The sequence below is a fragment of the Carcharhinus amblyrhynchos genome, chromosome 2, assembly GCF_965287045.1.
Source record: "Carcharhinus amblyrhynchos chromosome 2, sCarAmb.v2.hapA, whole genome shotgun sequence".
Taxonomy (NCBI): domain Eukaryota; kingdom Metazoa; phylum Chordata; class Chondrichthyes; order Carcharhiniformes; family Carcharhinidae; genus Carcharhinus; species Carcharhinus amblyrhynchos.
This window is the reverse complement of record NC_137325.1, coordinates 6,565,870-6,592,387: the sequence shown is the minus strand read 5'-3', so window position 1 is coordinate 6,592,387 and position 26,518 is coordinate 6,565,870. Positions and strand designations below refer to the sequence as shown.

General features: G+C 41.0%; 1 protein-coding gene across 3 annotated transcripts in view; it reads right to left on the bottom strand.

Annotated features, from left to right (window-relative positions):
• Positions 1-607: 607 nt before the first annotated feature.
• Positions 608-26,518, bottom strand: part of LOC145351900 (zinc finger CCHC domain-containing protein 2-like) — a 58,566-nt gene continuing 32,655 nt past the window's right edge. The window contains exons 6-14 of one of the 3 annotated variants that reach the window (XM_080201679.1): positions 25,775-25,869; positions 24,199-24,282; positions 23,282-23,339; positions 22,150-22,282; positions 16,786-16,850; positions 14,872-14,972; positions 11,442-11,561; positions 6,215-7,603; positions 608-2,839 (exon numbers count right to left, since the gene is read on the bottom strand). In XM_080201679.1, the coding sequence (XP_080057805.1) occupies positions 2,787-2,839; positions 6,215-7,603; positions 11,442-11,561; positions 14,872-14,972; positions 16,786-16,850; positions 22,150-22,282; positions 23,282-23,339; positions 24,199-24,282; positions 25,775-25,869 (2,098 nt within the window). In that variant the 3' untranslated portion in view covers positions 608-2,786. The remainder of the gene's footprint in view (positions 2,840-6,214; positions 7,604-11,441; positions 11,562-14,871; positions 14,973-16,785; positions 16,851-22,149; positions 22,283-23,281; positions 23,340-24,198; positions 24,283-25,774; positions 25,870-26,518) is intronic. The other 2 variants (XM_080201687.1, XM_080201696.1) reach the window with 2 other exon arrangements.

The window sequence follows — 26,518 nt, the reverse complement described above, 5'->3', positions numbered from 1 at the left end:
ACACCAGGTACATGTGATGACCATTAATAGTTAATCGTTTTCTCTAATTCTTGCCACCAATTGTAAAAAGTTAAAAGGACAAAGTATCAATGACAAAACTAGTTCAAAGACCTCAATATGATTTCTCCATTAAAACGAGTACTGTAGCAATCAAATAATTGGAAGAATCTCATGTACAAGGTACACCGTTCCTTTTTAATGCTTGGTATGGTTTGGTATGTGGAGATGCCGATGTTGGACCAGGGTAAACACAGTAAGAAGTCTCACAACACCAGGTTAAACTTCAACCTGGTGTTGTGAGACCTCTTACCGTGGTCTGGTATCTCAGACATGAGCATGGTTATTATCCCACTAACTGCACATGCATGAGAAGATGGATTTAACCTCAAACTGTTCCTAACATTGACAGAACATTAAATTGGAACTAGAAAAATTGCCAATTGGAACAGCCAAGGTAAGGATTCAAACACCACCCTCTTCCATCGTGCAGTCTTTTGTTAATGGAGTTACTAGAAGACAACAGCAAAATAATTCTGGTTATTAAATTTATGTGCACAACATATAAGCTACAGTGTTTTAAATAAGAAACTGTAATAAAAGATTTGTATAATTTTTATTGCTGTTAATTCAGGGGAAAAAGTTGCATAAAATCCAAAAATTTGTTCTAGAAATATAAGTGACCTTTCCAGTACATAACATCTTGAATATCAAAGAATACAGTAAACATATGAACGAACTGAAGGTAGCAGTGTACCTCCTATATACAGTACAGTTTTTAAACCATAAAATTAGTTCCAATATAGCCACCAAGTTATTTACAACACATTGTCTTACAGGTTCACGTGGCTTACCATTTTTAAATCTTAGAACTCAACAGCACAGTCGCACCAAGATAGCTGTTTCGTATTCAATTGGTCATCCAAAAAAAACTGAAGTAAAAGAAATGTGCTTCAAGGAAAATAAATGCCACACTTCATCCTCTAGCGATCTGGAAATAACAATTATTAATTCATTCACATGGGTGGCATTTAAAAAGGCCCAAATGTCAACAGGTATTTCTTACATGCTAATAAAAAAGGTGGGTCAATGTCCTAGCTACCCAAAGCAGCTCGACTAAAGTAAGCATAGGCAGATGAAGTCAACTGCAATTTTTCTCCCTTAAAAAAACTGATGACAAGCATTTTGTTGACACCGGGGCTTTAAGACAAGACAAAGGCCTAAGAGCCTACAAACAAAAACACATTCAACTTCTATGACACTCACTCGTTTTCAAGTCAACAAAATACATCAATCCACTCAGAGAGTGGGAATTCTATACATTTGTAAAAAAAAAAGCAGACTGCTGCATACCAATATCACAGCTCCATATATCCCCATTAATGTTAAAGGAATGCCAAGGGTCACACTTGGGCAGCACTAATTCAACCTTGCAGCAACCCTCAAAATTGCCATCATCTTGCGAATAACCTCAGTGCACTTTTAAAAAATAAACCTGGAAGCAGAATAGTGCATATTGGCTTTTAACTCTCCTTTTTAAAAAAAGCAGCAGCATAAATCAGTGATAACGCTGACATGATTAATACCATCTACAAATATCAAGCATCAGTCTTCACATTATAGTAGTGGCAAAGGCAAGTGAAATGGTGAATTCACTACCACGTCAAATCTGCAGAGTTCATCCTACCTACAATAAATATCTCAAGTGGTTTTACTTTTTTTTAAAATCATGGAGACATGTAACCTTTTTGATGTGTAGCTATGAGCAAAATAAAACTTGTTTTACATTCTAAAATCCAAGTAAACACTGTCCCAATAATAGCAATTTCAGCTTAGAGCCTCTTAAAACAGGAAATCAAGTAATATCTGTAACAAGTTTATGATACAGTATAAAGATGGGATTCACAAAAACGTTTATGGCTATTCATCAATGGTCTGATCCAAAGACAAACTGAAAAACATTCACACTTTTATCAAATTTAAGCAGTTATAAATATCACCACCGAAAAATTAAAGTAAAAAGGTAATTAGCTGCACTAAATAAAACATTTTAAATTAAAAAACTAACCAGACAATATTCTGAAGATTGTGTTTCTTGTTTCTTTATCTAGATTAGTACAGGCACTCAATTTTCCAAAGCTTTTTCTCTTCAAAAAAAATCAATATAAAAGGCATTACCTATGTCAATGTTTATATTTACTCTTTTATCCTTAATATCAAACAGAAGTACTTTAAATTCATGCATCTACTTTTGAAAGCGGAGTGGTTTTTACATCAACTGAAAGAGAAACAAAATACCATGAAACAGAATGGGGAACAGAGACTCGAAATCTGAAGACAATTTGACGCAGACAGAAGATGTACCATGATGCAAGATGTGACCTGGCATTTTAAACGGGCAGCAGTCTGCTCATTTCAGCCCAGTGTCTTTTCGGACAGTTTGGTTCTCAAACACTGCCATAAATTATAGACAAACAGCGAACATTGCACGTGCCACTTGGTATAATACATTCATCAGTGCAAAACGAGAGGTCAATATTGTAAGCATTTCTAGGTCAACTGCTCTGCTTGCTTCATGAACACTGCCGCCAAAATAGGTCAAGACATGTTCATAAATGGGAAAATGTCACAATATGTTCAAGACAACTCAGACTTCAGTGACCATGTACTAATCCCAATCTAATGGGGAAAACCATTTTTTTTTGCTGGACTAACAGAGCATCAAGTGTTATGTTAGGGTCAGACCCACATATTCAGGCTCATTGCTAAGTTGGTATAATTTTTCTAGCTTAGTCGGCTGAATCCAAATCATGAGGTGGAGCAAACTTTAATTTGAAGGCACCTGAAAATGAGAAAAAAATTGGTTTTATTAAAAAGCCACTGCAGTATATTCCAAACATTTACAAGATACACTTAAGAACTGTGTGAAAGCCACATCATTAATCTGAGTCTGGTTCCATTGCCAATTGCATCCCAGGATAGTTTATACATTACATTGCAAGGCATCATTGATAGGACTACCAAAATAACACTCTGGCCAAATGACACTCATGGTAAAGATTCCTTTTTTGACAGGGCAGGGGAGAAACAGAGAGATGATAGCGACTGGAAACAAGGTTAGAAAAAAAAACTCTATTTTAAAATTACTTTGGCCTTGTCAAGGCACAGAATAGCGCCTTCTGCCAACTCTAATCCCACCCACAGATTTTTTAATAAGTGACTGGTCCAAGTTTCTGTCAGGCAATCAATGCTCACTTTTACTCAAAAAAGATTGTGGGAGGATTTCTTACATTTGGACAGTGAGAGTGAGTGAAAGCACTGATATCAGGGTCTGAGAAACAGGAGAGAAGATACTTGCTATCATGATCCAAGCAGATGTCTGCAGTTAATCATGTCCAGCTTAATTTTAAATAAAAACGCACAAGTGAAAGGAGTGGGCTCTCAGTTCATTACACCAAAGATTAACTAAAGGAAAAACAGGGCTGTGACCAGGAAGCATGGCTCAGTGAGTGTTAAAACAGCTAACATTTATAGGATGGAGGACTAAGGGGGAATGAGGATCTCCTCATTCAGAGGCTCAGACAAATAATAAGTGACGGTCAGGGGAAATACAGCCGACCCCACTGAACCAACTGATGGGCTAAAATATTAGGCTTATGCACAAGATGAAATGAACCACTGCTTTTGGAAAGGCAATGTCATTTTAAAGTTCCATTTGTTTTCTCATCAACGTGCCTTGAACAAGACTGGGTTAATTTTTACATTTTGTACAGCCATACACCAGAGGTCCAAGAACCTCAAAAATGAAAGATTCTTGAATATTGCTGGGAAAAAAAAAAGACACGTTGCTGGAGCTCTTCATCCTGTGGCTGCTTTGGCAGCTCACTTCCCTTGTCAGCTACATTCAAGTTCTGTACTGCAAGGAAATGGTTGAATACATGCAATGAGCTCCCTCACCCCAGGCTTTAAAGATTGCTTTTCCTAATTAATTTTAATGTCTGGTGCACTTAGCAACAGCAGCATTTTCAATTCCTTCATCGTTGTGCTTGGGCACATAGTTCCAGAACACCAGCATTTGCCCAAAACAATTTGCAGATGAACAGGAGTAATTTTCTATTTGCGGGTAGGGTGACTCATGCCTAATTTAATGATTTAAAAAACTATCCTAAAATTTGCTGTGGGATCCCCCAACACTTTTGTCCCCAAAATGAGCAATATAAACAATATTCAGCTCAGCACATTAAACCACAACACATCATGGGACAACCATGCCTTTGGCTGGTTGTTGTTCCTGCAGGTACAAGACTTGCTGGAAAGCTGAAGTAAGGCAGTCTCCAAATGCAATTAGGCTCCCAAGTCCACTCTTGAAAAAGAAAACTACCCTGCCCAAAATTTAAAACAGCTTCCAACTACACGTCATTTCAGATCAACCATCTGATTTGTGCAGCTCCAGCCAGCCTGTGAAAACCCAACGAACAAGAGCATAACAAACTCTGGTCTGCTCAGTGATGTGCATGGCCTCATTTATATTTAAAACACAGTTTAAAGTTATCACCGTCACAAACTGTGCAGACAAGGGAGTCTCATTCTTTCCCAGATTCCCCCTCATTAGGACGTTAACGACTCGGATTTTTGCCTCCAATACACAACTTTGATGGTCATTTGCAAGCTTCTAAACTGCTTGCACCCACATCTCCTGTTAGAAATACACCCAGGACAGTTCTTCTGATCATACTGGTATGAAGTCTGGCAACACATACACTGTGAATCTACGCAGACACATCTTATAATCTCCCTCAAAGAAAACTGGGAGCCCTTGAGAACTGTTGCCCCTTCTCTCGACCATTTCCCAGAGTCCCAGTGACCAGAACTGGAAGCAACATTCAAGGGACTGTCAGACTTTCCAACTTATGCAAGACAGCCTCAGACTTTGTGCTCTGCTGATTGGGCAGTACAGCTCAGCACGTTGTTCATTTCTCTTCTAGAATGTTCAGTTCTTATACTGCTACCGATCCCAGGAATCAGAGTCCCTACAGTGCAAAATGAGGCCATTCGGCCATCAAGTCTGCACCAACCACAATCCCACCCAGACCCTACTCCCTTGACCTCACATATTTGCCCTAATCTCCTGACGCTAGGGTCAATTTAGCATGGCCAATCAACCTAACCCGCATATCTCTGGACTCAGAGGAAACCAGAGCACCCGGAGGAAACCCACGCAGACACTGGAGAATGTGCAAATTCCACACAGTGACCCAAGTCAGAAATCGAACCTGGGCCCCTGGGCTGTGAGGCAGCAGTGCTAACCACCCCAAAGCCTACTGCACTTGCATGGGAGACTGCCTGGGAATATCAAATACTAACCAGGCCTGAGTCTGCTTAGCTTCTGGGATCAGACAAGATCAGGTGGTTTCAAACTAATATGGCCGTAGAACAGTAAAGGGCTCATCCAGGAATCTTTCAGTCTCCCCCTCTTCCCAGACTAGAGGTACACAATTATCTTTTCCAAATCCCTTTGACCAACTGAAGTGATAATGACATTCTTTGAATAAAACACTGCCTTCTAATTAAAGAAAACTGAATACTGGTTTGTGAGCACAACTACACTTGCATTCACTGAGAATTCCGAAGGTCAGCTCTGCAGCTGGAGCGACACAGTGAGGACAATGAAGATGATAAACAAAATATTTAAAAATATCTAAATGTTGAAAACAGTTGTCATGTGAAGGTGGTAGGTGTTGTCCTCAACCTATGCATTCAATTCACCACTGAGCAAAAAAATCTGACTTCTCTGACACACATTTTCAATTCATGCTCTATCAAACTGCATTAATGAATTACTTGATGCTCAAACAGGGTGGTACAAGCTGTATTTGCAGAACTGCGAATTTTAGACATTCCATTGACCATTGAAAATTCAAAGTTTTTCTCTATGCATGGAGCACATTAATATTCAATACACAACACAATAATTCACTGGTTACTCAGTAACCTGGCAATTACATTATCAGATCTATTCAAGTGTCTTAAAAACAGACCAATGGTTCAACCAGGTACCACATTACAGTTAACACGTCAGCAAATTTCAATGCTTTTCAAACTTAGGAATGTGAATCGGTCACCACTGAACAACAAGTGAGCATGGAAATACTACTTCCAGACTCCAATAAAATGTTCAAAGCAGATTACTGTTTGTTATCTTGAAGATGCCGCTTACCTGGCTGACTGGCCTCCATGGATGGCTGTTTACAATCCTGTGCATAGTGTCCACCTACACCACAATTATAACAGGATGCATTTCCATTCTTTTTAGGTCCCAACCCATTTACATTGGTGACCATGTTGGCCACTTGATACATCAGTGGAAATCCTCGGACATATCCTGGCATTTGCTGCATCCCATAGTTAGTCTGATTTGCCATTGGATCATGCATTAGACCATTAGTGTAAGGGTTCTGATAAAAGGGCATCTGGGTTCCGTTGTTCTGATGTGCTTGGTTGAGGTAGCTGCCATTACAAAGAGAGGTTATCCCACTAAAAGGGATAAAAGGAACTCTGATAAGTTGGCTAGGTATCGTGTTGGGGTAGTAGTAATTCAGCAGAGGGTTACCATTCGTCCCACAGCTACCTCGGCATCCACACGAGCTACAAGCCCCGCAGCCAAGCTGCTGAGCTGGTTGCATGGTCCCATTAGTACTAGTATTTCCTATTGTGTTAATATAAGAGGTGCTGTCACTCTGAGCTGTACTATGAGTTAATGCAGTATTGAGGCTTGGTACAGGGCCTGGGGTGTGGGTAGGGACTGAAGATCCAGTGGACTGGATTTGGCCTACAGGAGACGGAGAGGTTGCTGTGCCCTGTAAAGGCAAAACACTGGTAGGAGTTCCACTCAAGTTGTACGAACCAGGTGGTGGTAGCAGGCCAGCTGCAGGAAGCATCACCTTTAAATTGGCAGTCTCAGGTACTGTTCCTATATTCCCATCTGCCTGAGGCAACAAGGCATTCAGTCCTACAATGTTCTGTGTTGAAGGTTTAGCAGTGGGATCCAAAACCGAGGGCGCCGGCAGTTTCCCCGACGGAGAGTGGCTGTGAACCGGGATGAATGCAGTGTTGGCCGATCCAATGTTCACGGTGCCTGCTGGTGTCTGGGGTCCCGGAACCCGACAGTTCTCCAAGTTAATTTGTGACGCTGTCATTTTATGTCTGTGCGCCATGGGATGTAAAGCAGGATTTGCAGCTTGCAGGAGGAAAGGTGTCGCCACTGAGAGAGGTGAGGGGATTAGGTCCACTCTCTTCCCCGCTTCAGCAGTGCCAACCGACGTTACATGCGAAGAATCTAGGAGAGAGGCAGCAACAGGAGGGACGTTTACAATCATCCCAACAGTTTTGTCAACAGGAGCAACATAGTCTGGCTTCTTTCCACCATTTTGCATCACATAGTGCATAGCAGGCATTAAAGGAATGCGAGGAAAAGGGGTAGGCGGATTCCCTGGAATATTACAGTTCTCACTCTGCACTGGAGCAACCTGTGCGGTTGGCCTTGTGATACTTCCACGGACCGCTTTCTGCTTATCTTTTCCAGAATCCTCTGAAGTGCTATCAGAATCTATTGGAAAGAAATAGAAGCACACAATGCATTATATTTGTAACAAAAATAAATAGATCAACTTGAATCTACCAAAAGATTTTTTAAAAATCATACAAAATATCTAGAATGTTCAGAGAAAATGCCCAGTGCAAAGCAAAGAAGAAAACTGCGACATTAATAACCTGTCAAACTATAAGCTGGGTAAAAGATTGGGCAATAAACAAAATTGATACTTATCATAAATAAAGGGACCAATTTTTAAGTTGGTCTGATACAAATGTGCTTTAGGGTTATAAAACAAGCAGGCTACTCAGCTCCTCAAAGACATTCCAGCATTCAATTGGTTTATAGCTGATCTGCATTTCAATTTGTATTTATTACCTGCCCACAATGCAAACACCAAGCATTAGTGCTCCAGTGACAGCTATTCTTTGGTGTTTACACCTGATTTTTGGAACTTAATTTCTTACTACCTTTCACTCGTCATCCTAAGGATCCAAAAGTTAAAATCATTCTGCCAACCCAAACCCTTCCCCCTCTATTATGCAACAGTTATAAAGCTAAGTTGTGTCTGTTGCACAACTTGACGCACAAGCTGAATACATGGGATTTTAACTTTGTATTGGATATAAATTATACTCCCTGTTTGCATTCATGATCCATTTGAGCCATCTCCCGTCCTGCAATAAAAAGAGTCCCAGCCTGTTGATCCTTTCTTGATTTGTACACCCACATATTTCTATATTATCCTTGTCAATCTTCTCTGCACCCTTTACACCCTTTTTACAAGAACGTCTCATCTCAGAACAGACAAGCATGACAGTGGCTGTGCTGGATTTCAGGCTGGGTGGTTCAGACCATGGGCAGTTCAAGTCAAGGGTCATCTGGAGCACAGTAAGAGACCAACAAACAAGCAGCAAAGTTAGTAGCACTTCAGAAGAAAGTCTGGCGACAGAAAGTACCTATAATACTTATACTAAAACAAAACAGCTAAAGTGAAGTTTTGAATTTTGTACTTAGAACATAAGAACATAAGAACATAAGAAATAGGAGCAGGAGTAGGCCATCCAGCCCTTCGAGCCTGCCCCGCCATTCAATAAGATCATGGCTGATCTGTCGCTGCTCAGTTCCACTTTCCCGCCCTCTCCCCATAACCCTTAATCCCCTCTCCTATCAAAAACCCATCAACCCGCGTCTTAAAAATATTTAGCGAGGCAGCCTCCACCACTTCAACGGGCAGAGAATTCCAGAGATTCACCACCCTTTGAGTGAAGAAGTTCCTCCTCAACTCTGTTCTAAACCGCCCCCCTTTTATCTTGAGGCTGTGCCCCATAGTCCTACTGTCTTTTTTGAGCGGGAAGAGTCTTTCCACCTCTATCCTATCCATCCCATTCATCATCTTATACGTCTCAATGAGATCTCCCCTCATTCTTCTAAACTCTAACGAGTACAAGCCCAGTTTATTCAGCCTCTCCTCATAGCTCAACCCCCTCAACTCCGGTATCAGCCTAGTAAACCTCCTCTGCACTCCCTCCAAGGCCAAAATATCTTTGCGCAGGTGCGGCGCCCAAAACTGCACACAGTACTCCAGCTGCGGCCTCACCAATGCCCTATACAGCTGCAGCAAGACCTCTCTACTTTTATATTCAATCCCCCTCGCGATGAAGGCCAGCATCCCATTCGCCTTCCTGACCACCTGCTGCACCTGCGCTTGAAGCCATGGCTATAATGATCTAACCAGACTAATACTCTGGCTGTAAAATTTCAGACACTATCAGCAGCACACTAACACTGCACAGAGACCGGGAACATTTGGTAGTACAGAAAGAAAAATATTCTGATGAGAAAGTTATCAAACACTGAACATAATCTGTCTACACTTTCTGCTGCCTTGGAAAAGCAGCCAGGACCTCTCACACTGCAGACATACTCTCTTCCATCAGGAAAAAGGCACGCTCAGGTCGCGTACCAACTGACTCAAGAACAGCTTCTTCCCTGCTGCCTTCAGTCTTTTGAATGGACCTACCTTAAATTAAGCTGATCATTCTCTATCCTGCCTCGGGACTATGGCTGTAACACTACAATCTGCAGTCTCCCTTTCCTTCTCCTCACACACTCTATGAACAGTACCACTTTGTCAGTACAGTGGACCAAAAACAATACTTTTCACTGTATACCAACACACATCAATAACAAATCAAATCAAAAGCTGTTGGAGATAGCAGATGATATTCAAGTTTCAGAACGCTTAATAGGCACAGATTCTGATGTGGAGCTGGTCCCCACCATCTTGTTTCGAGGTGGGAGTGTTACCATTGAGCCAGACTGACACTTACAATGCAGCTAATGTAGAATTGTAACTTACTATGTAATAGTGACTTCACTTCCAAAATAATTTGTTTACAGTGAAGTACTCTAGTACATTCTGAAAATCACACTGTAAACTCAAGCGCTCTCACTCAAATTCTGGTCATTAATTGGAAAGACTAAATATTATTGCTACAAATGGAACATTGGACATGACCTTTAACCAACAGTGGACATCAGTTTGATCATTAAACATTGTTCCAGAGGTTGGCATGAGAAAGCTCAAACCTTTGCTGCTTTATTTCACAGAAGAGAATTGAAAAGTAGGGAACCTGAGCTAAATCTGAATTGAACCTTGGTTCAACCACATTTAGATTACTGCTTGTAGTGCTGGTCTGCACCTTGTAAAAAGGATGTAAAGGGTGCAGAGAAGATTGACAAAAGGTCATATGAGAAATGTGCGGGTATACAGATCAGGAAAGGATTAACAGACTGGAACTCTTTATTGAAGGACAGGAGACTACCCAGATGGAGAATGAATGCAAACATGGAATGTAATATATATCCAATACAAAGCTAACATTCAGTGTATTCGGCTCATGAATCAAGTTGTGCGACAGATACAACTTCGCTTTACCACTCTTGCATAGTAGAGGGGAAGAGTTTGGGTTGGCAGAATGATTTTAACTTCAGGATCCTTACAACGATGAGTGAAAGGTAGTAAGAAATTAGGTTTTCAGTGAAGTTCCAAAAAGCAAGGGCATGAACACCAAAGAGTAACTGTCATTAGAGCAACAAATACTAAAGAGCTGAGCCCAACGCAGTGCTGCAGGGACACAAGTTGCAGACTTGGACTCTGTTCCACTTCACCTCATCACTAATAAACCAAACATAGCCTGAAAACACATATGGGGAAAGGGCCTGATGCACTACATCCAGTTGTCATTCTTAACCATACTGAGCAGAAAGACACTAAAGAGGGACCATGGTTCCCTATTCCAAAAGGGAAGAGGGGTAGAAAGGTAAATACTCAAACATCGTTGCCAGCTACAGGAAATAAAAGTATCTGAATTCAGATCACTCTGACCGTATCAATCCAACGCCCCAATATAACTTTTCAAATCAATTTTTAAAACAAATGCCACAAAATTCATAAAGTAACGTACTGATGAAAATTACTTACAAATTGGCAGTAATTTCATGGTAGTTTGTCTCACAGCACAGCAAAATCTAGTGCCGAGAAATTTAAAGCAAACCCCCTCAAATTTTTAGTTACAATTTTTTCCGTCTTGCATTTCATCCTCAACAATATGAAAAATTTAAATTGGGCACTACATTTTTTTTTAAGACACCACTTGGAGATGTTTTGTTTGCATAAAATACCTATTTGAGATCCAACTATCCCACCACAACATTACTGGCCGACCTCCACTGTGCGCTTTAAGATAAAATGCATGCATTTTTTTTTCAAGCAATCTTAGTATTCAAATGGCAGTTTGTTTAATTGTAAATCGAGACAGATTTTTGAGAAATTTCAAAAAAATCTCACCTTTGTCTTTCTCATCTTCACTTTCACAGCTCTCTCTCCCGTCGTGTCTCGGGCTGGAGGGAGAACTGTAGCTTTCTGACGAGCTGTCTCCACATGCCTCAGAGCCGACATCCCTCAATTCTAAAGCAATCAGGTAGGTGCCAGAGTAAGAAAACAAAGCCAGTCTTCACCTTTTTAGTTTGCAGCACGTTGGTACACAGGTACAGAACATGTAGGGCCACCGTATAATTATTATGCAAGAGCTGTTGTCTGCAACTTTTCATTTTGTCATCTGTCCTTCAGCTAAGTGCGCAGGACAATTTGGGCTACACCTCTGTTGCCACTAAAGCTACTCCACAACTGGAGGTGTAGTGCAGCAGCCAGTTCATTTGCTGTGATTGGAAACTCAGCTGCTGTTAAGCACCCTCCTCACCCTTCTCAACAGTCACACCAGATAATTTTGTAAATCATGCACAAACATACAATCTTAAATGGCAAAAGCATGCTGAAACCAACAACGAAGGTTGAATTGAAAGAAAAATTCTTCATCTGCAAATAGATTGCATCATGCGTGAACGAATATCAAACACTTTGGTGTTGGGTCAAAGGTTAGAAAAAAGTCAGTAGTGTACTTCTGTGCCACTAGGTGGTGTTACAACTTCAAAATCAAAATAGTTCATACCCCCTCAAAGGGATAGAAATGAACAATGGCTTCAGTCACTCTCAGACTCTCAAAGTTTGTGGAATGGCAGTAGTGTTTGGCAAGAGAAGCTAATGCAAAAACTACAGGAGGGGCAAAGGAAGTGATTGAGAGTGATGGATGGTGCAAGCGGATTCAGTCAAATCCTGTTCATTTTCTCAATGTAATTTCAATTCTGAGAATTAGAACACCATTTTCCACAGGGGAGTTTAATCAGGAGGCAGCCAGCTTTCCAAGCACATGAACCATAGTGAGGCATTTCTATTTACTGTAATTGAACCATTGCATTTTTAGAATGGGGAAAGAACCAATTAAAATGGTTGCATCAGTTAAAATGATGCTTCTCACGTTGTTACTGATGTTTCCAGCAGTATTAGAAAGCAACTCGCAGCTTGCTGGAAAAATCCAATTCTCTGGGGTTTCCATTAAGTACAAAAACAGAACTCAAATCTTTTCTACCCTAATGGTAAAACTTACCAACTGAAATCAAATTTTAATCATCCCTTGATCTGGCAATGTTTTCTTTGCGGTGATTAACATTTCCTGCTTAAATTACTTATTTGCATGGCTTATCAAAAAATAAGAAAATAAAAATCACTAACTTTGTATGAGTATTATTATTGCTGTCAGTAATTACGACCATATCATAAAACTGATGGGGCAGCACACTGGCAAACACTGCTGCCTCAAAGCGCCAGGGACCCAGGTTCGATTCCTGGCTTGGGTCACTGTCTATGTGGAGTTTGCACGTTCTCCCTGTGTCTGCATCGGTTTCCTCCCAGTTTAAAGATTTGCAGGTTGGGAGGATTGTCCATACTAAATTGCCCCTTACTGTTAGGGGGACTCAGGATAAATGCATGGGGCTATGGGAATAGGGTCTGGGTGGGGCTGTGGTCAGTGCAGACTCAATGGGTCGAATGGCTCCTTCAGCACGGTAGGGATTCTATGATGAGTAATAAAACAGGTTTTAACAATTTAATACAAAATTTAATTAGGTTAGATTTTAATGGTAGACTTTAAAATGAAATCCAAGTCTGGAAGTCAAAGTAGTGCAAGAGATATCAAGGAGAAATATACCGGATGTTGGTGAGACCGCATTTTGAATATTGTGTTCAGTTCTGGGCACCTCACTATAAGGTGGATGTGGAAGCATTGGAGAGAGTGCAGAGGAGATTTACCAGGATGCAGCCTGGTTTGGAGGGTAGGTCTTCTGAGGAAAGATTGATGGAGCTGGGGCTTTTCTCTTTGGAGCGGAGGAGGATGAGAGGCAACTTAATAGAAGTTTATATGATGACGAGAGGGATTGATAGAGTGGACGTGCAGAGACTATTTCCTCGGGTGGATGTAGTTGTTACTAGGGGGCATAACTGTAAGGTTCATAGTGGGAGATATAGGAGGGATGTCCGAGGTAGATGCTTTACTCAGAGTGGTTGGGGTGCAGAATAGACTGCCTGCTGTGATAGTGGAGTCGGTACTTTAGGAACTTTCTAGCAGTTTTTGGATAGGCACATGGAGCACATCAGAATGATAGGGAGTGGAATAACTTGATCTTGGGATTGGACATAACTCAGCACAAACATTGAGGGCTGAAGGGCCTGTACTGTGCTGTAATGTTCTACATTCTATGAGAAAAAGCAAATTTGGCTGGTTTGCGTGGAAATTCTCAGTGTAGAGCGGGCAAAAGCAGTTTTTGGAAAACTCACTACCCAGGCTCCAGGAGTACAGAGCACAACTGAAGCAATCTTTGAACGCACGCAAAGTAATTTGTTACTGTGCACCAAACAAGTTGTAATATGGGTAGATTAAGCTTTGGACCCCAAATTGCATCAGATGATATTTTGCTGAACAAATGAAACCACTCCCTTAAATGTATTCTGGTAAAAGTCCCTAGCCAGTCAGCTGCAGAATTTAATCGGGGCAAATTTAACCTCCAAGTGTGGATTTGCATTGGGTGGGAAGTTTAAAATTAAAGAAATTAAAATCTGAACACTACCCACCTGCAGTTTTAATGAAGGTAGGACAGGCAACTAATCTGTCCTCGGCAAGCCAGCACTGAAAGCTTTTGAGGAGGCTGCAGATTTTCACATTAATGAACTTTGGCTTCCCTCCAACAAATAAAGGGAGGCACTCAGTGGTATAGTGGTAATGCCACTCGACTAGCAATCCAGAGACAAGGCAATGCTCCAGGGAGCCAGGCTCAAATCCCACCACTGCAGATGGTGAAATTTAAATTCAATAAAAAAATTTGGAATTAAAAATCTAATGACAATCATCGTTGACTGTTGTAAAAACCCATTAGGTTCACTAATGTCCTTTAGGGAACAAAAATTGGCCATCCTTACCTGGTCAGTTAGGAATGGGTAATAAATGCAATGCCCACAAATAAATCAAAAAACCAATTACTGCAGATACCACTCCCCATCTCCAAAATTGGCCAGTGAGTAAGGAATGAGGTTAGGGAAGCTGCCAATCACCCTGACAACACCACCACACCCCCAGTAAACCACTCTGCTCACTTTAACCTCATGCCCCAAGAACTGTTAATTCCCTTGCCCACCAGCCAGAAATTAGTTAGCAAACCTCTCCTTCCATCAGATCATTTCCCCCCAAAGCTTTGGGCCAATTATCCCCCTGACCTTTAGCTCTGACTATTTATTCTTGATAGAAAGATGGACTAAAATAGAAAATTATATATCCATATCAACAGCCATAAATTATTAACAAAGTGAAACGAATGACGAGAATCTTTACCTTTCCCTGCCCCTGTCCACACGTGCTGCACAGGTGGAATTCTCAGAACACCATTGCCAACAGGAGCCCTGTGGCTCCCTCGATCAACCTTGTTTTTGCTGCTGAAAAGCAAGAGGAAAAATAATTAGGGATGGATCATAGACTAATTACTCATTACTTGTAGAATTAGTCCTAACTATTGCCAAAGTACATAAAATACAGCCAAACTAACACATTGTCACAACAGGCAGCATGGTGGCACAGTGGTTAGCACGGCTGTCTCACAGCTTCAAGGATCTATGTTCAATTCCCGGCTTAGGCCACTGTCTGTGTAGAGTTTGTACCTTCTTCCCATGTCTGTGTGGGTTTCCTCCTACAGTCCAAAGATGTGTGGATCAGATTGATTGGTCATACGAAATTGCCCCTTAATGTCCCAGAATGCGTACATTAGAGGGATTAGCGGGATATATGTGGGGTTACAGGGATCAGCCCTGGTTGGGATTGTTATCAGTGCAGACTCAAATGGCTGAATGGCCGCCTTCAGCACTGTAGGGCTTCTATGATTCTATGAACAATATAACTCATTAAATTCTTGTCCCGCGCTTTGAAAACATACCTAGCGAATAAAGAACATCTAAACTCCTTGTCTTGGATAAGCTCCCATACAAACATCGGCTCTCTCCATGATTATCCTCACCCCATAAATCTTAGTCCGCTAACCAATGTGAAATCATTTCTCTTCACAAGGTCAGCTGTATTGTTACAATTGACTTCTGTTAACTTGTACAAGTTTTTTTTCTCTATATATGCCATCTCTGCCCAATTTTCTCCTCTTGCAAATCCCACCCCACTCTAACCTCTGCCTCAAGAGGCACTCACTCACACTTTGGTGGGATGAATAGAAAAGCAGAATTTTCAAAGAAGCGGAGAAACTATTAAATGCTGGCGTTCAGAGGAATTTGAGTGTCCTTATGCACAGATCACAAAGTTAACGTGTGAATTCAGCAAGTGATCATAAGAAAGGCAGAAATTACTTTAGGGTTTACCATGAGGGAGTTTAACTGGAAGGAAGTTTAGCTGCAATTAAAGAGATCTTGGATAAGTCCAGACCTGGAGTGCAGTGTACAGTTTTGGCTCCTTTCTGACGGAAGCTATAACTGTTTGGTGGGCTGCAACAAAAACCCAGTGGATTAAATCCTAGAGTGAGGGGATAGTCCAGGAGATCAAGTACAAATTATAGAGTTCAGAAGAACAAGAGGTGATCTCATTGAAATGTATAAAATTCTTAGAGTACAGGGTAAGATGTTGATTCCTCCAATTGGGGATTATAGCATTAAGGATCGTAGCCTCAGGATAAGTGGTCATTTAGGACAGATGAAAGAAATTTCTTCAGAATGCTGTGAAATTTTGGAAGTCATTGCCTCAGAGGGATGTAAATGTACAGGTGCAAGTATATTCAAAGCCAGGGAAGTGGAGTTGAGGCAGAACATCAGCCATGATCTCAATGACAGATAAGGCCCAAGGAGCCATATAGCTTAGAATCTCTACAGTGCAGAAGTAGGCCATTTGGCCTGTTAAGTCTGCACCAACCACAATCACACCCAGGTTCTATTCTTGTAACCCCTCATATTTACCCTGCTACGTGTGCATCAGAAGTCTATCAGAATTATTGGTAGTACATCAAGTATGGTCATTATCCAGCACCAACAAGCAGGGGCTTGGCTGTTATTTCCGCTTCCCAGCTCAAAGACACAAAGCCGGCTGCTGCAATCCAACCTAGTCCACGTCTTTTCCTCCTCCTTGCACTGAAACAAAGATTTATACCATTTTCTTCCACCTCATTCCTCTCACCAACTTCAAATTGGAATTCTTTACCTCCCTCAACATTTACTTCAAACAAAGAGAACCTTAGCCCAATATTTTACTAATACATACTTGTCTGCCTGCGTGTTCAGCTTCTTACTTCCAGATGAAGTACTTCTTTTATCTTCCGACAAACACTGCAATGACAAGAGGAGAAAAAAATGCACATATCAGAATCCATTTGAATATTTGAAGACAAAATAAATTGCAAGTTTACAGCGGCTCAAGACAGTTTTTCCTCTCTAAATTTGACCACTTTTCTCCCCATACGCGTACTTTGCGTTCTAACATTCTAAACCAGCATCAGGGTCCCAGCTTGAGTCACTGTGTGGAGTTTGCACCTTCTCCCCGATGTCTGCATGGGTTTCCACCGGGTGCTCCGGTTTCCTTCTGCAGTCCAAAGATGTGCGGGTTAGGTGGATTGACCATGCTAACATTTCCCTTTAGTGTCAGGGGGTTTAGCTAGGGTAAATGCATGGGATTGTGGGGATAGGGCCTGGGCGGGAGCCTGGTTGGTGTAGGCTCGATGGGCTGAATGGCCTCCTTCTGCACTGTAAGATTCTGAGAGTATTGATATGCAAGAAACAATTGCTATCATGTGGAATTACATACGTATAAAACATCCTGTGGAGAACAACCTGACATGAAGTTTCTTTCTGCAATTCTACAATGATGAACAAGAGTACAATTTTAAAAAGGATTGTACGGAGACACAGAACTGGAGGGAGTTTTACAGCACAAAGAGGCCCTTCAGCCATTGTATCAGTTCCAGCCCAGCAAACATCTATCTATTCTAATCCCAAATGTTTCAAGATGGCAGGAGAACCTGACTAGGCTAAGAAAGCATATTAGGAAGGAAGCTATTATGAAACAGCAGTTAGCGTTCTGTTTGAATGTTGTGTTCAATTCCTGGCTGCACACCTTAAGTGGCCAAGATCTAAATAATACCAAAATTGAGGGAGTTGTGTCACACAGAGAAGCTGTTTCAGATTTTACAGAGATGCTCAAAATCATGAAGGATTTTGATAGAGTAAATAAAGCAGGCTATTTTCAGAAGAAGGGTCACTAACTAGGACGTAAAAGATTTAAGGTGGTTAACAAAAGAAGCAGCGTGACATGAGGAAACTTTTTAAAATTATATATGCAAGTTGTGATCTAGAACATACAGTCTGAACGATGGCAAAAGCAGGTTCAATGGGAACATGCAGAAGGAACTTAAATGTTCGGAAGAAAATATTTCCAGGATTATGGGGAAGAGCAGGGGAGTGGGATAAATTGGATAATACAATGATGGCTGGCTGAATAGCCCCCCTGGTTTTTGTAACATTTTACAATTCTTTTTCAAATACTTTGGGTCTGCCCTGTAGAATAAATATACAAATCACGCAATGCAAGACCATATACTCATTAGTAACTATACCATTACACTTGGCTATAGGTTCTATTTATCCTTCATTGAAACTTTTAGGAGAGACTAAAATGGAAACACTTGGGGAGAATGGGAAACAAAATAAACTATGCTGGGATTATGGTCCTACAAAGCATCATGGTGCCTCATAGAAATGCTAATTCTTCACACAAGCCTAGACAGCGAAAGTGAGAACAAACTTAAATCTCAGACATATGCACGTACACAATGGCAGACCAGTAATGGCTTTCTGGTCAATATTCACTCTCACCTTTTCAGAGTAAAGGACAGTTGTCACCCTACATCAGTTACAGACACTGAGAATCACACTTGATTTACTGATCTATACAGGTCAGTATTGCATCATACTACGCAATTAAGACCCTACCATCTCCCCCTCTACTTGCACCAACTCTCACCACTTTCCACATTACAGCACAGTCAGCTCAGGTTTCACCTTTTGTGGTCTTTGCCAAGCTGGGACCCATTTGACCATCTCCAGTCCAGTCCTGTAAGAGTTACAAATCTTCAAATACACAGTTACACATGTAGCGCTGGACTTAAGTAAAAGTCATTCTGCACCAATTCTCCCTCCCTCCACTTTGCACAGCATATTTCAAACATATCCATTTTCAATTCTCATGCTTTCATCAGCTTCCAACTCTCTGCCCCATTAAAAATAGCAGTTGCATCTCAGCCTTGTCTTTACAATACTGGTCTTCCCTGGAGAGGATTAAACATTTTCAGCCAGAACAATGCGTCCTTTTCATCTCTTTCTTGTACCTTTAGCCAACAAAGTACAATTTCCCAAATATATACACACACCTATTCCACCTGCTTATTTTGAAGATTTATTTTTAGTCTCCCTCTTGATGCCTATGACATGAAGGAAAGCCTAATCTTCACTTTCGGCACGCCAATGTCAAATTCTGATTCACAATTCCTCAGCCACCAAAATCAACATAGGTTATATCAACCACAAGCTTCCAGACCGTCAAGCAATTTAAAATGTCTTAACTTGGTGCCAACATTTGTACTACTTCTACAGCTAAACCTGAACTCCCCCTCAAAAATATCCCTCAGCTCCAAGAAAATTGTCATTTTACAGGTCAGCAGTAATCAGTGGAAACTGGAGCGAAAACAGAAAAATCAACTGAAAAAGTGTCCTATGTTGAAATCTAAGTGCGCCCTGATGGAAGGATTAGATTCACTGGAGTTTAGAAGAGTGAGAGAGGATCTCGTAGAAACAGAATTTTAACAGGGTTAGACAGGTTAGATTCAGAAAGAATGTTCCAATGATGGGGGAGTCCAGAACTAGGGGTCAAAGTTTTGAGGATAAGGAGTAAACCTTTTAGGGCTGAGGTGAAGAGAAATTTCTTCACCCAGAGGGTGGTGAATGTGTGGAATTCACTACCACAGAATGTAGTTGAGGCCAAAACATTACCTGATTTCAAGAAATAGGATTTAGCTGTTGGGAAGGATCCTGATTCTCGCTTCTATATTAATACCGCACCAATTTACAGAACCAAGCAAGGTAGAGTTTGCAGCATACAAGAAAATCAAATTTTCAATTCTTTGACTTCAACTTTAGGGTTATCCAGAACTGTTTTCACAAAAATACAAATTATTATTCTGGAGCTTGGACTTTGAAGGTAATGCTCCTTATAGGTTCCAAACAGTTTAGAACTATAGAGGTATCCAACAGGACGACATGGTGATCATAATCCTCAAGCCAAAAAACCCCGCATCGTTGTATTTCAATTAGGGTGCACACACCAGATTAGCTTTTATACAATAGGTTAGGTAGTACTTCCCACTGTCAATACATCTGTTTTTGACCAGATGGAGACAGGGTGATAATGTCACTGACCAGTAATCCAGAGACCTAGTATGTGCTCTGGGGTCACATGGGTTCAAATCCTCTCATGGCAGCTGGTGAAATTTGAATCCAATTAATAAATCTGGAATATAACGCTAGTCTCAGTAAGATTGAACACAGAACTATTTATTCTTGTGTACATCCATGCAATTCACTCATGCCCTGAGGGGGAAGGAAATTTGCCATTATTACCTTGGCCTCGTCAACAGCGATTGCTGGGCCATTTGAGGACAGTTGAGGCAAACTACTCAATTCAAAGACAATGATGGGCAACAAATGCTCGTCTTGCCAGTGGTGCCAATGTCCCACGAAAGAACCAAACAAAAAAAATTTACCGGGCAGCTACTTTTGAGCAGAGTCAGAGTTTCTAGTTGCCAATTCCATTGGAGGTCAGATGTACCTGCTCAAATGTGGGTGACAGCTCTTAAGTGTGGCAACAAGTGATACTGCACGTAACATTTTCCACCACTACTGACTACACTGAACGCCAGCTAAGGGAGGCAGGACAATGTGTGACTGCATCTGAGAGATAAGTTGCACTGTCCAACCCAAACAAGCTTGCAAGGCAGCAGAGAAGGGTGGAGGAGCAGGGAGAGGAGACAAGACAATTTTTAAAAAAAAACTCTATTTGTAGACTGCATATAGTTCCTTGAGTCTATTAATATTCACCAAACAGTAGCAGTCAATTGCTTGAAGGAACTTGAAGAGCCCAAACTTATAGAGTAGCCACAACACGCATTCTTTCCAGCCTTCGTGGTACCTACTTCCGTATTAGATGACCAACAGAGATTACTTACTGATGAGTCCTGCAGCTCACGTCAAAGAATCTGCTTTCTGTTGACTACAGAGCTCCAAAATAGCAGATTTCCCCAGGGAGGGAAGAAACACTTCAGCTATTAAACAGAATTACTCAATTCAAAAAGCTTTTCAAAAATTTCATTCAAGGGAGCGCAGACATCACTGGCTAAACTAGCATTTATTACAGTGCAACGTCTCTCTCAGACACAGGCATACGGTGCCCTGTTGCCAAAACTGACAGGAAATGTTGCATGCAATATCACTTATGGCCTCACTTAATTGCCCTGGAAAAGGTACTGCTAGCTGCCTTTTGAACCATTGCAGTCCATGTGATATAGGTATACCCACAGCAATGTTAGGGACAGGAGATCAAGTTGCTTGGAAGGGAACTTCTAGAAAGGGGTGTCCACATTCAACGGCTGTCCTTGTCCTTCTAGATAGTAATGATCATCAACTTGGAGAGAAGTCCTGGTGTGTTCCAGTGCATCATGTGGAAGATACACACTGCTGCCAGTGTGTGGTGGTGAAGGGAGTATGCATTTTTGATGGGATGTCAATTAAGGAGGCTGCTTTGTCCCGGATGGCGTTAAGTTTCTTGAACATTGTTGGATACGCACTCAGTCAGGCCATGGGAGAGTATTCCACACACTCCAGGGTTAGTGCAACTCTCTGGGAAGACACTGATTCAACTGCACCAGTGATATAAATACTGTAGCTACAAGAACAGTTCACAGACTGGCAATTTTGTAGTGAAAAACTCACCTCCTGACTCCCCAAAGCCTGCCCACCATCCAAAAGACAAGTCAGGAACGTATTGGTATACTCTCCACTTGCCTGATTGAGTTCAGTTCCAACACCACTTGGGACATAATTAGCACCCCATCCAACACCATTAATGTTTCCTCCCTCACAACAGGCACCGTGTTTGCCACCTTCAAGATGCAAAGCATCAAGGCTGTTACAATAGCAGATTGGAAACCCACAACCAAAAGACAAGGGGAGCAAGCAAATTGAAACACCACCATCTACAATTCCCCCTTCTAGCCACACACCATCCTGACTTGGAACTACATCTCCATTCCTTCATTATCGCTGGGTCAAAATCCAGGAGCTCTCTTCCTAACAGCACCTACGCTCCTGCACCACATCTGTTGTTCACCAACAGCTTCATGGGCAATTAGAGATGGGCAACAAATGCTGGCCCAGCCAATGACCTCTCATCCCACATTTGAATTTTAAGAAAAACACGGCCAAAGTATTTGGCAGCAATCACGGAAAGAAGAAAGACAGTCTCGCAACATAGGTGCATTAGAAGAATACTGAATTTGCTAGGACAACATTTCAAACCCACATGTTCCATCACAGATGTACAGTGGTCACTGTTGCGTTTTGTGCTGTAGTTCCTCTTCTTCCAGTCCAGAACACCATTCTGCTCAGAGTGCTGTAAGCTCACACCAATTCCTGGAGATTTTATACCAGAGACACTGCATAAAGAGAATAGAAATGTTTAAGAAAATAAAAGCCACAAAGGAATGATTCTGAAACATGACCTACAACGCTCTCAGGAGTACGACCCTTCCATCAACAATAAAAACCTTTAATTCAGCACGCTGGACAGTACAGGTACCGGCTATTAATACCAAATTTAGCCTCTGACCACAAAAAGGTCTGGATTTTTCTTCACTTCTTTCAACCCCATTTCTATTTAAATTATAAATTTTTGACAAAACATGCTGAGCCAATTATCGCTAATAGACAACTTGTAAGTAGTAATAATTGAAAGCAAGCTTCACCTGGAATTTTATTGCAGAATATAAGTACAGTGTAACTGCTAAAGATCAGCATTTTGACATCAATTTTGCACTTGTTGATAAGTTAGAGGTGACAATGCAAATTTTATTTCCATTGAAAAGCTTAAAATAAAACATTAGGATGAGAAAATCAATTCAGAATGCTTAAGGGGCTTTTCCTGCAGTTTAGAAATCCATATCATTTAAAATGCAGGATTTGCATGTATAAAGCAAGTTTAACATACACCAGATATCCCCAATCATAGAATCCCTACATGCAGGAGACCATTCTATCCATCAAGTCTGCACTGACTCTATGAAGAGCATTGCACCCAGGCCCTCCCCGCTCCCCAATTCCCATAGCCCTGTACATTTCCCATGGCTAATCCATCTAACCTATACATCTTTTGACATTAAGGGGCAATTTAGAATGGTCAGTCCACCTAACCAGCACACTTTTGGTGTATATATCTTACAAATATCCAATGGAACAAATCACCATCCCTGACAAAATAACAGTATTGCCAAATTAAACCCAAAATTCAAATAACTTTGAGGCTGAACAAAGTTAAAATTGTCAAAAAATATTTTTCAAACCTCCTTTTGAGTTGGAGCTACCAGTGAGGTCAACCCTGACTATAATCATTTCTATAGGTTAGTGTGTCCAAGAAAATCTAGACTTAAAAAACTTACCCGCAGCCGACAGATTTCCCCATATTTTTCTTATGATGAATCGATTGCTGCTGCCCATCTAGAAAAATATCAAAAGTCAGTGTTACAAGCGATCTACTAAACTTTCCCAACCTAAAAGCAACTCACCACAAAAAGCCAATTTTAATTTTCTTCCCCGATTCAAAAGGGTTTTTTGGTGACAGAATAAATTCCTATCTGCAGCTCTTAGTTCCAGCTACCTGATCAACAGGCAGGCAGTCTCAAATTGCATTTTGTAGTATGGGTTTCCCTTGCACAAAAAATATTCCTTGGAAGGAATGGAAATGGTCAATAGCTACTGACTATATTGGAGAGCAGAGACATGAAAAGATCACTAGAAAGTTAACAGCTTAGGATAAAATGAATGTTCATTTCAAAGTACAGGCATGTATTGATTTTTTAAAGTTCACCTCATCAGCTAATCACTGCCAGATTTGACATGAAGGAAGGACACGGAGGTAGAACAGATCCATAATCACGGAAGACTCAGTTCTAGGTGCCACTTATTTAAAAGGAATTATACAGTGTCAACCTATTTCCATTAGGTGCGATTTGAACCTACTAAATGTTTTTCATGCAACAGCACTACTAGCTGATGAAATGAAGTGCCAACTTAACTTCAATTTCATTAGCCTGGCAACTGCCATGTAGCTAAATACATGCATTTAATTGATTCTTTGCTTTACCAGAAATGGCAGAACATTCATATTAACTGTTGCAAATTAGAAATTTTATGGTGGGAGTCAGTGCACTGTGATGGAAGAAGAAAGGGGAGACAAAATAAAGACAAAGTTGCACCAATTTCTTCTCTTGTCTCAAGTCAATTTCAAAGGGAATGAAACCCAGAATTGAAAAGATGTGTACAAAACACATGGAGCACAGCATGTAATGCCATGTACCTTCTTCCTGGCTGGAGGCCTCAGAACTGTCTTCCTTAAAGTGTTCTACAGATTTAGACAACTTTAACGCTGACTGTAAGTTTGCTGCAAAATAAATTAGAAGCAATTTTTAAAAATTAAACTAACATCTGATTGCAATTAAATACTCCAGTGAAATAATGAAGCACGTTATGCTAATTCAAGCTCGTTGGAAGTTCACACAGAGAACCCCAAGGTCTCACCTTCCTGCAATTAAAAGATTTCAAGATATTTCCCTCCCCATGTCAGTTTTCCTATTTTTTTAAAAGTGCAGACTCCTTTTGCTTGAACTCCAAAGGGCCAAAGTACTTTTCAATAGCTCACTCAAGCAACTTTTCTTCACAAGCCGAGAACATTACTTCCACGCCCATCTCGGCCCACCTGCAGTTGAAACCTTTATCCTTGTTTCGTCACCAGACTCGCCCACATCCAAAGACCAGCTCATCCAAAACTGCCTGTAGTTTAAGATGCATCACCACGATTCTCCCAATCAAACCAGCATGTTTACATTGGCCTACACTTCCAAAGAGAGATTAAATCCACCAGTGCCCCCACAATTCCATCCCACCTTTGTAATCACCTCCAGCACAACAGCCATCAAGCTCCCTACACCAGATGCCATCCCGAGACACCCACTTTTCTTTCACCCAATCACTGACAGTCTTACATTCACCAGCCTCAGCCCCACTGCTCTGGAATCCTATCCCGAACTACCTTTTCTCCTTCAAATGTTCCACGGAACCCATCTTTTCCATCAGACCTTTGTTCACCCCATCAACCATCGCTCACCCCATCAACCATCTCTTCCTTTAACTTGGTATCTCAGTGAAGTTTCTTGCTGTTAGAGGTGTTGTAAGAGTTGTGTGGAGTTTCACTCAGAGGTCTGGGGGCTTGTACAGTTGAACATTTAAGTGTTTGTTAATAATCTATGACTAACTCCATCTCCAAAGTGTAGCCATGCATAACTGTTGCCTCCTGCAAGACAACTATGGCAGTTAGTCTGTCATGTAACTCTCTATATTAAGTGTACTATTTTCGCAGTTGCACACCAGCCCTTTCAATGTCCAAACACCCTTCTACTACAAGAGGCACGGAAGACAAAGAAAAGCAAGCATTTTAGGAAAGTTGTAAAAACAGAGACCGAAGAGACAGCAATTCAATAAGTTGAATACCGTCATGTTAATGATTTGCTGTTAAACGACTTGAAGGTCATTAACTCCATTATGTCCCCATCTGTGATTGCCCCCCTCTTCCTGACTTTATTGTTCTCTTAACTTCCAGTTTTCAGTTTTCACTTCTGACAAAGACTTATTTCTGAAACGCTGATGTTACTTCGCTTTATGGGTACTAACTGGTCTGTGAATCTCTAGCATTTTAGCTGACTTTCAGTTTGAAGTGTTTAAGCTTGCTAAATCAAAGGAAGGACAAGATTTAAAAGAAAACACCACGAAATATAATTATATTTTCAAATGTTCCTCCAAAGAAATAGACAAAGACGCGCAAACTCCATATGCTTATTAAAGAATGTCATCAATTCTGCTTAACATTGCTCACTCACTGTGATGCTGACTGTAGTCAGATAACTTCCCAAAGAAGAATTCACGAACGTGTTCACTTTTTAAGAAAGCTCGAGATGGAGATGAAAACAGTTGCCTAATAGACAAAGACAAGAGATTACCTTACTGCGTGTCCTCGACAGTTTTGGGCAGCATTCCATACCAGAATACTATATACAGAACGAGCCCTCAACTTTAGGCTATAGTACTGGTGTCACAGCACTAATTCTCAAATTTACATTAAGAAATCAACCTCAGCTCTTTTTTGAGTAATTACTAGAGTACTAGGACCAAGCATCAAAACCCAAAGTGAATCAGAATTTAATGGCATTTTTACTTACTCTTGCAGTTTTATGAAGTACAAGCTGTCTTTTTGTAACAGGGTCAAGGTACACTATGTGCTTACAATGACAGGAGTCTCTGCTAATGGGCATTCAAGTGTGCAGTGACTCCCACTTGGGATACACATCTAAATTTTGCTTTGATTAAAGAGAATCAACAGGACAGTTTGCTCTTTCCATTCAGAACAGCAAGAGCTTAGTACAATATTTAAAAATAAATCCAATCAAATTTGTGCACTTTGTGCTGGGCAGCAGAAGCAGGATAGGTTGAGGTAGGTAAATGCATGGCTAGAGATACGTTGCACAAGGTAAGGATTTAGATATTTGAGGCATGACAAAGTTGTAGGACAGGAAAGGAAGCTGAAACTGGACTGTTTTCACACTTGAACCAAACTGGTAGAGAAA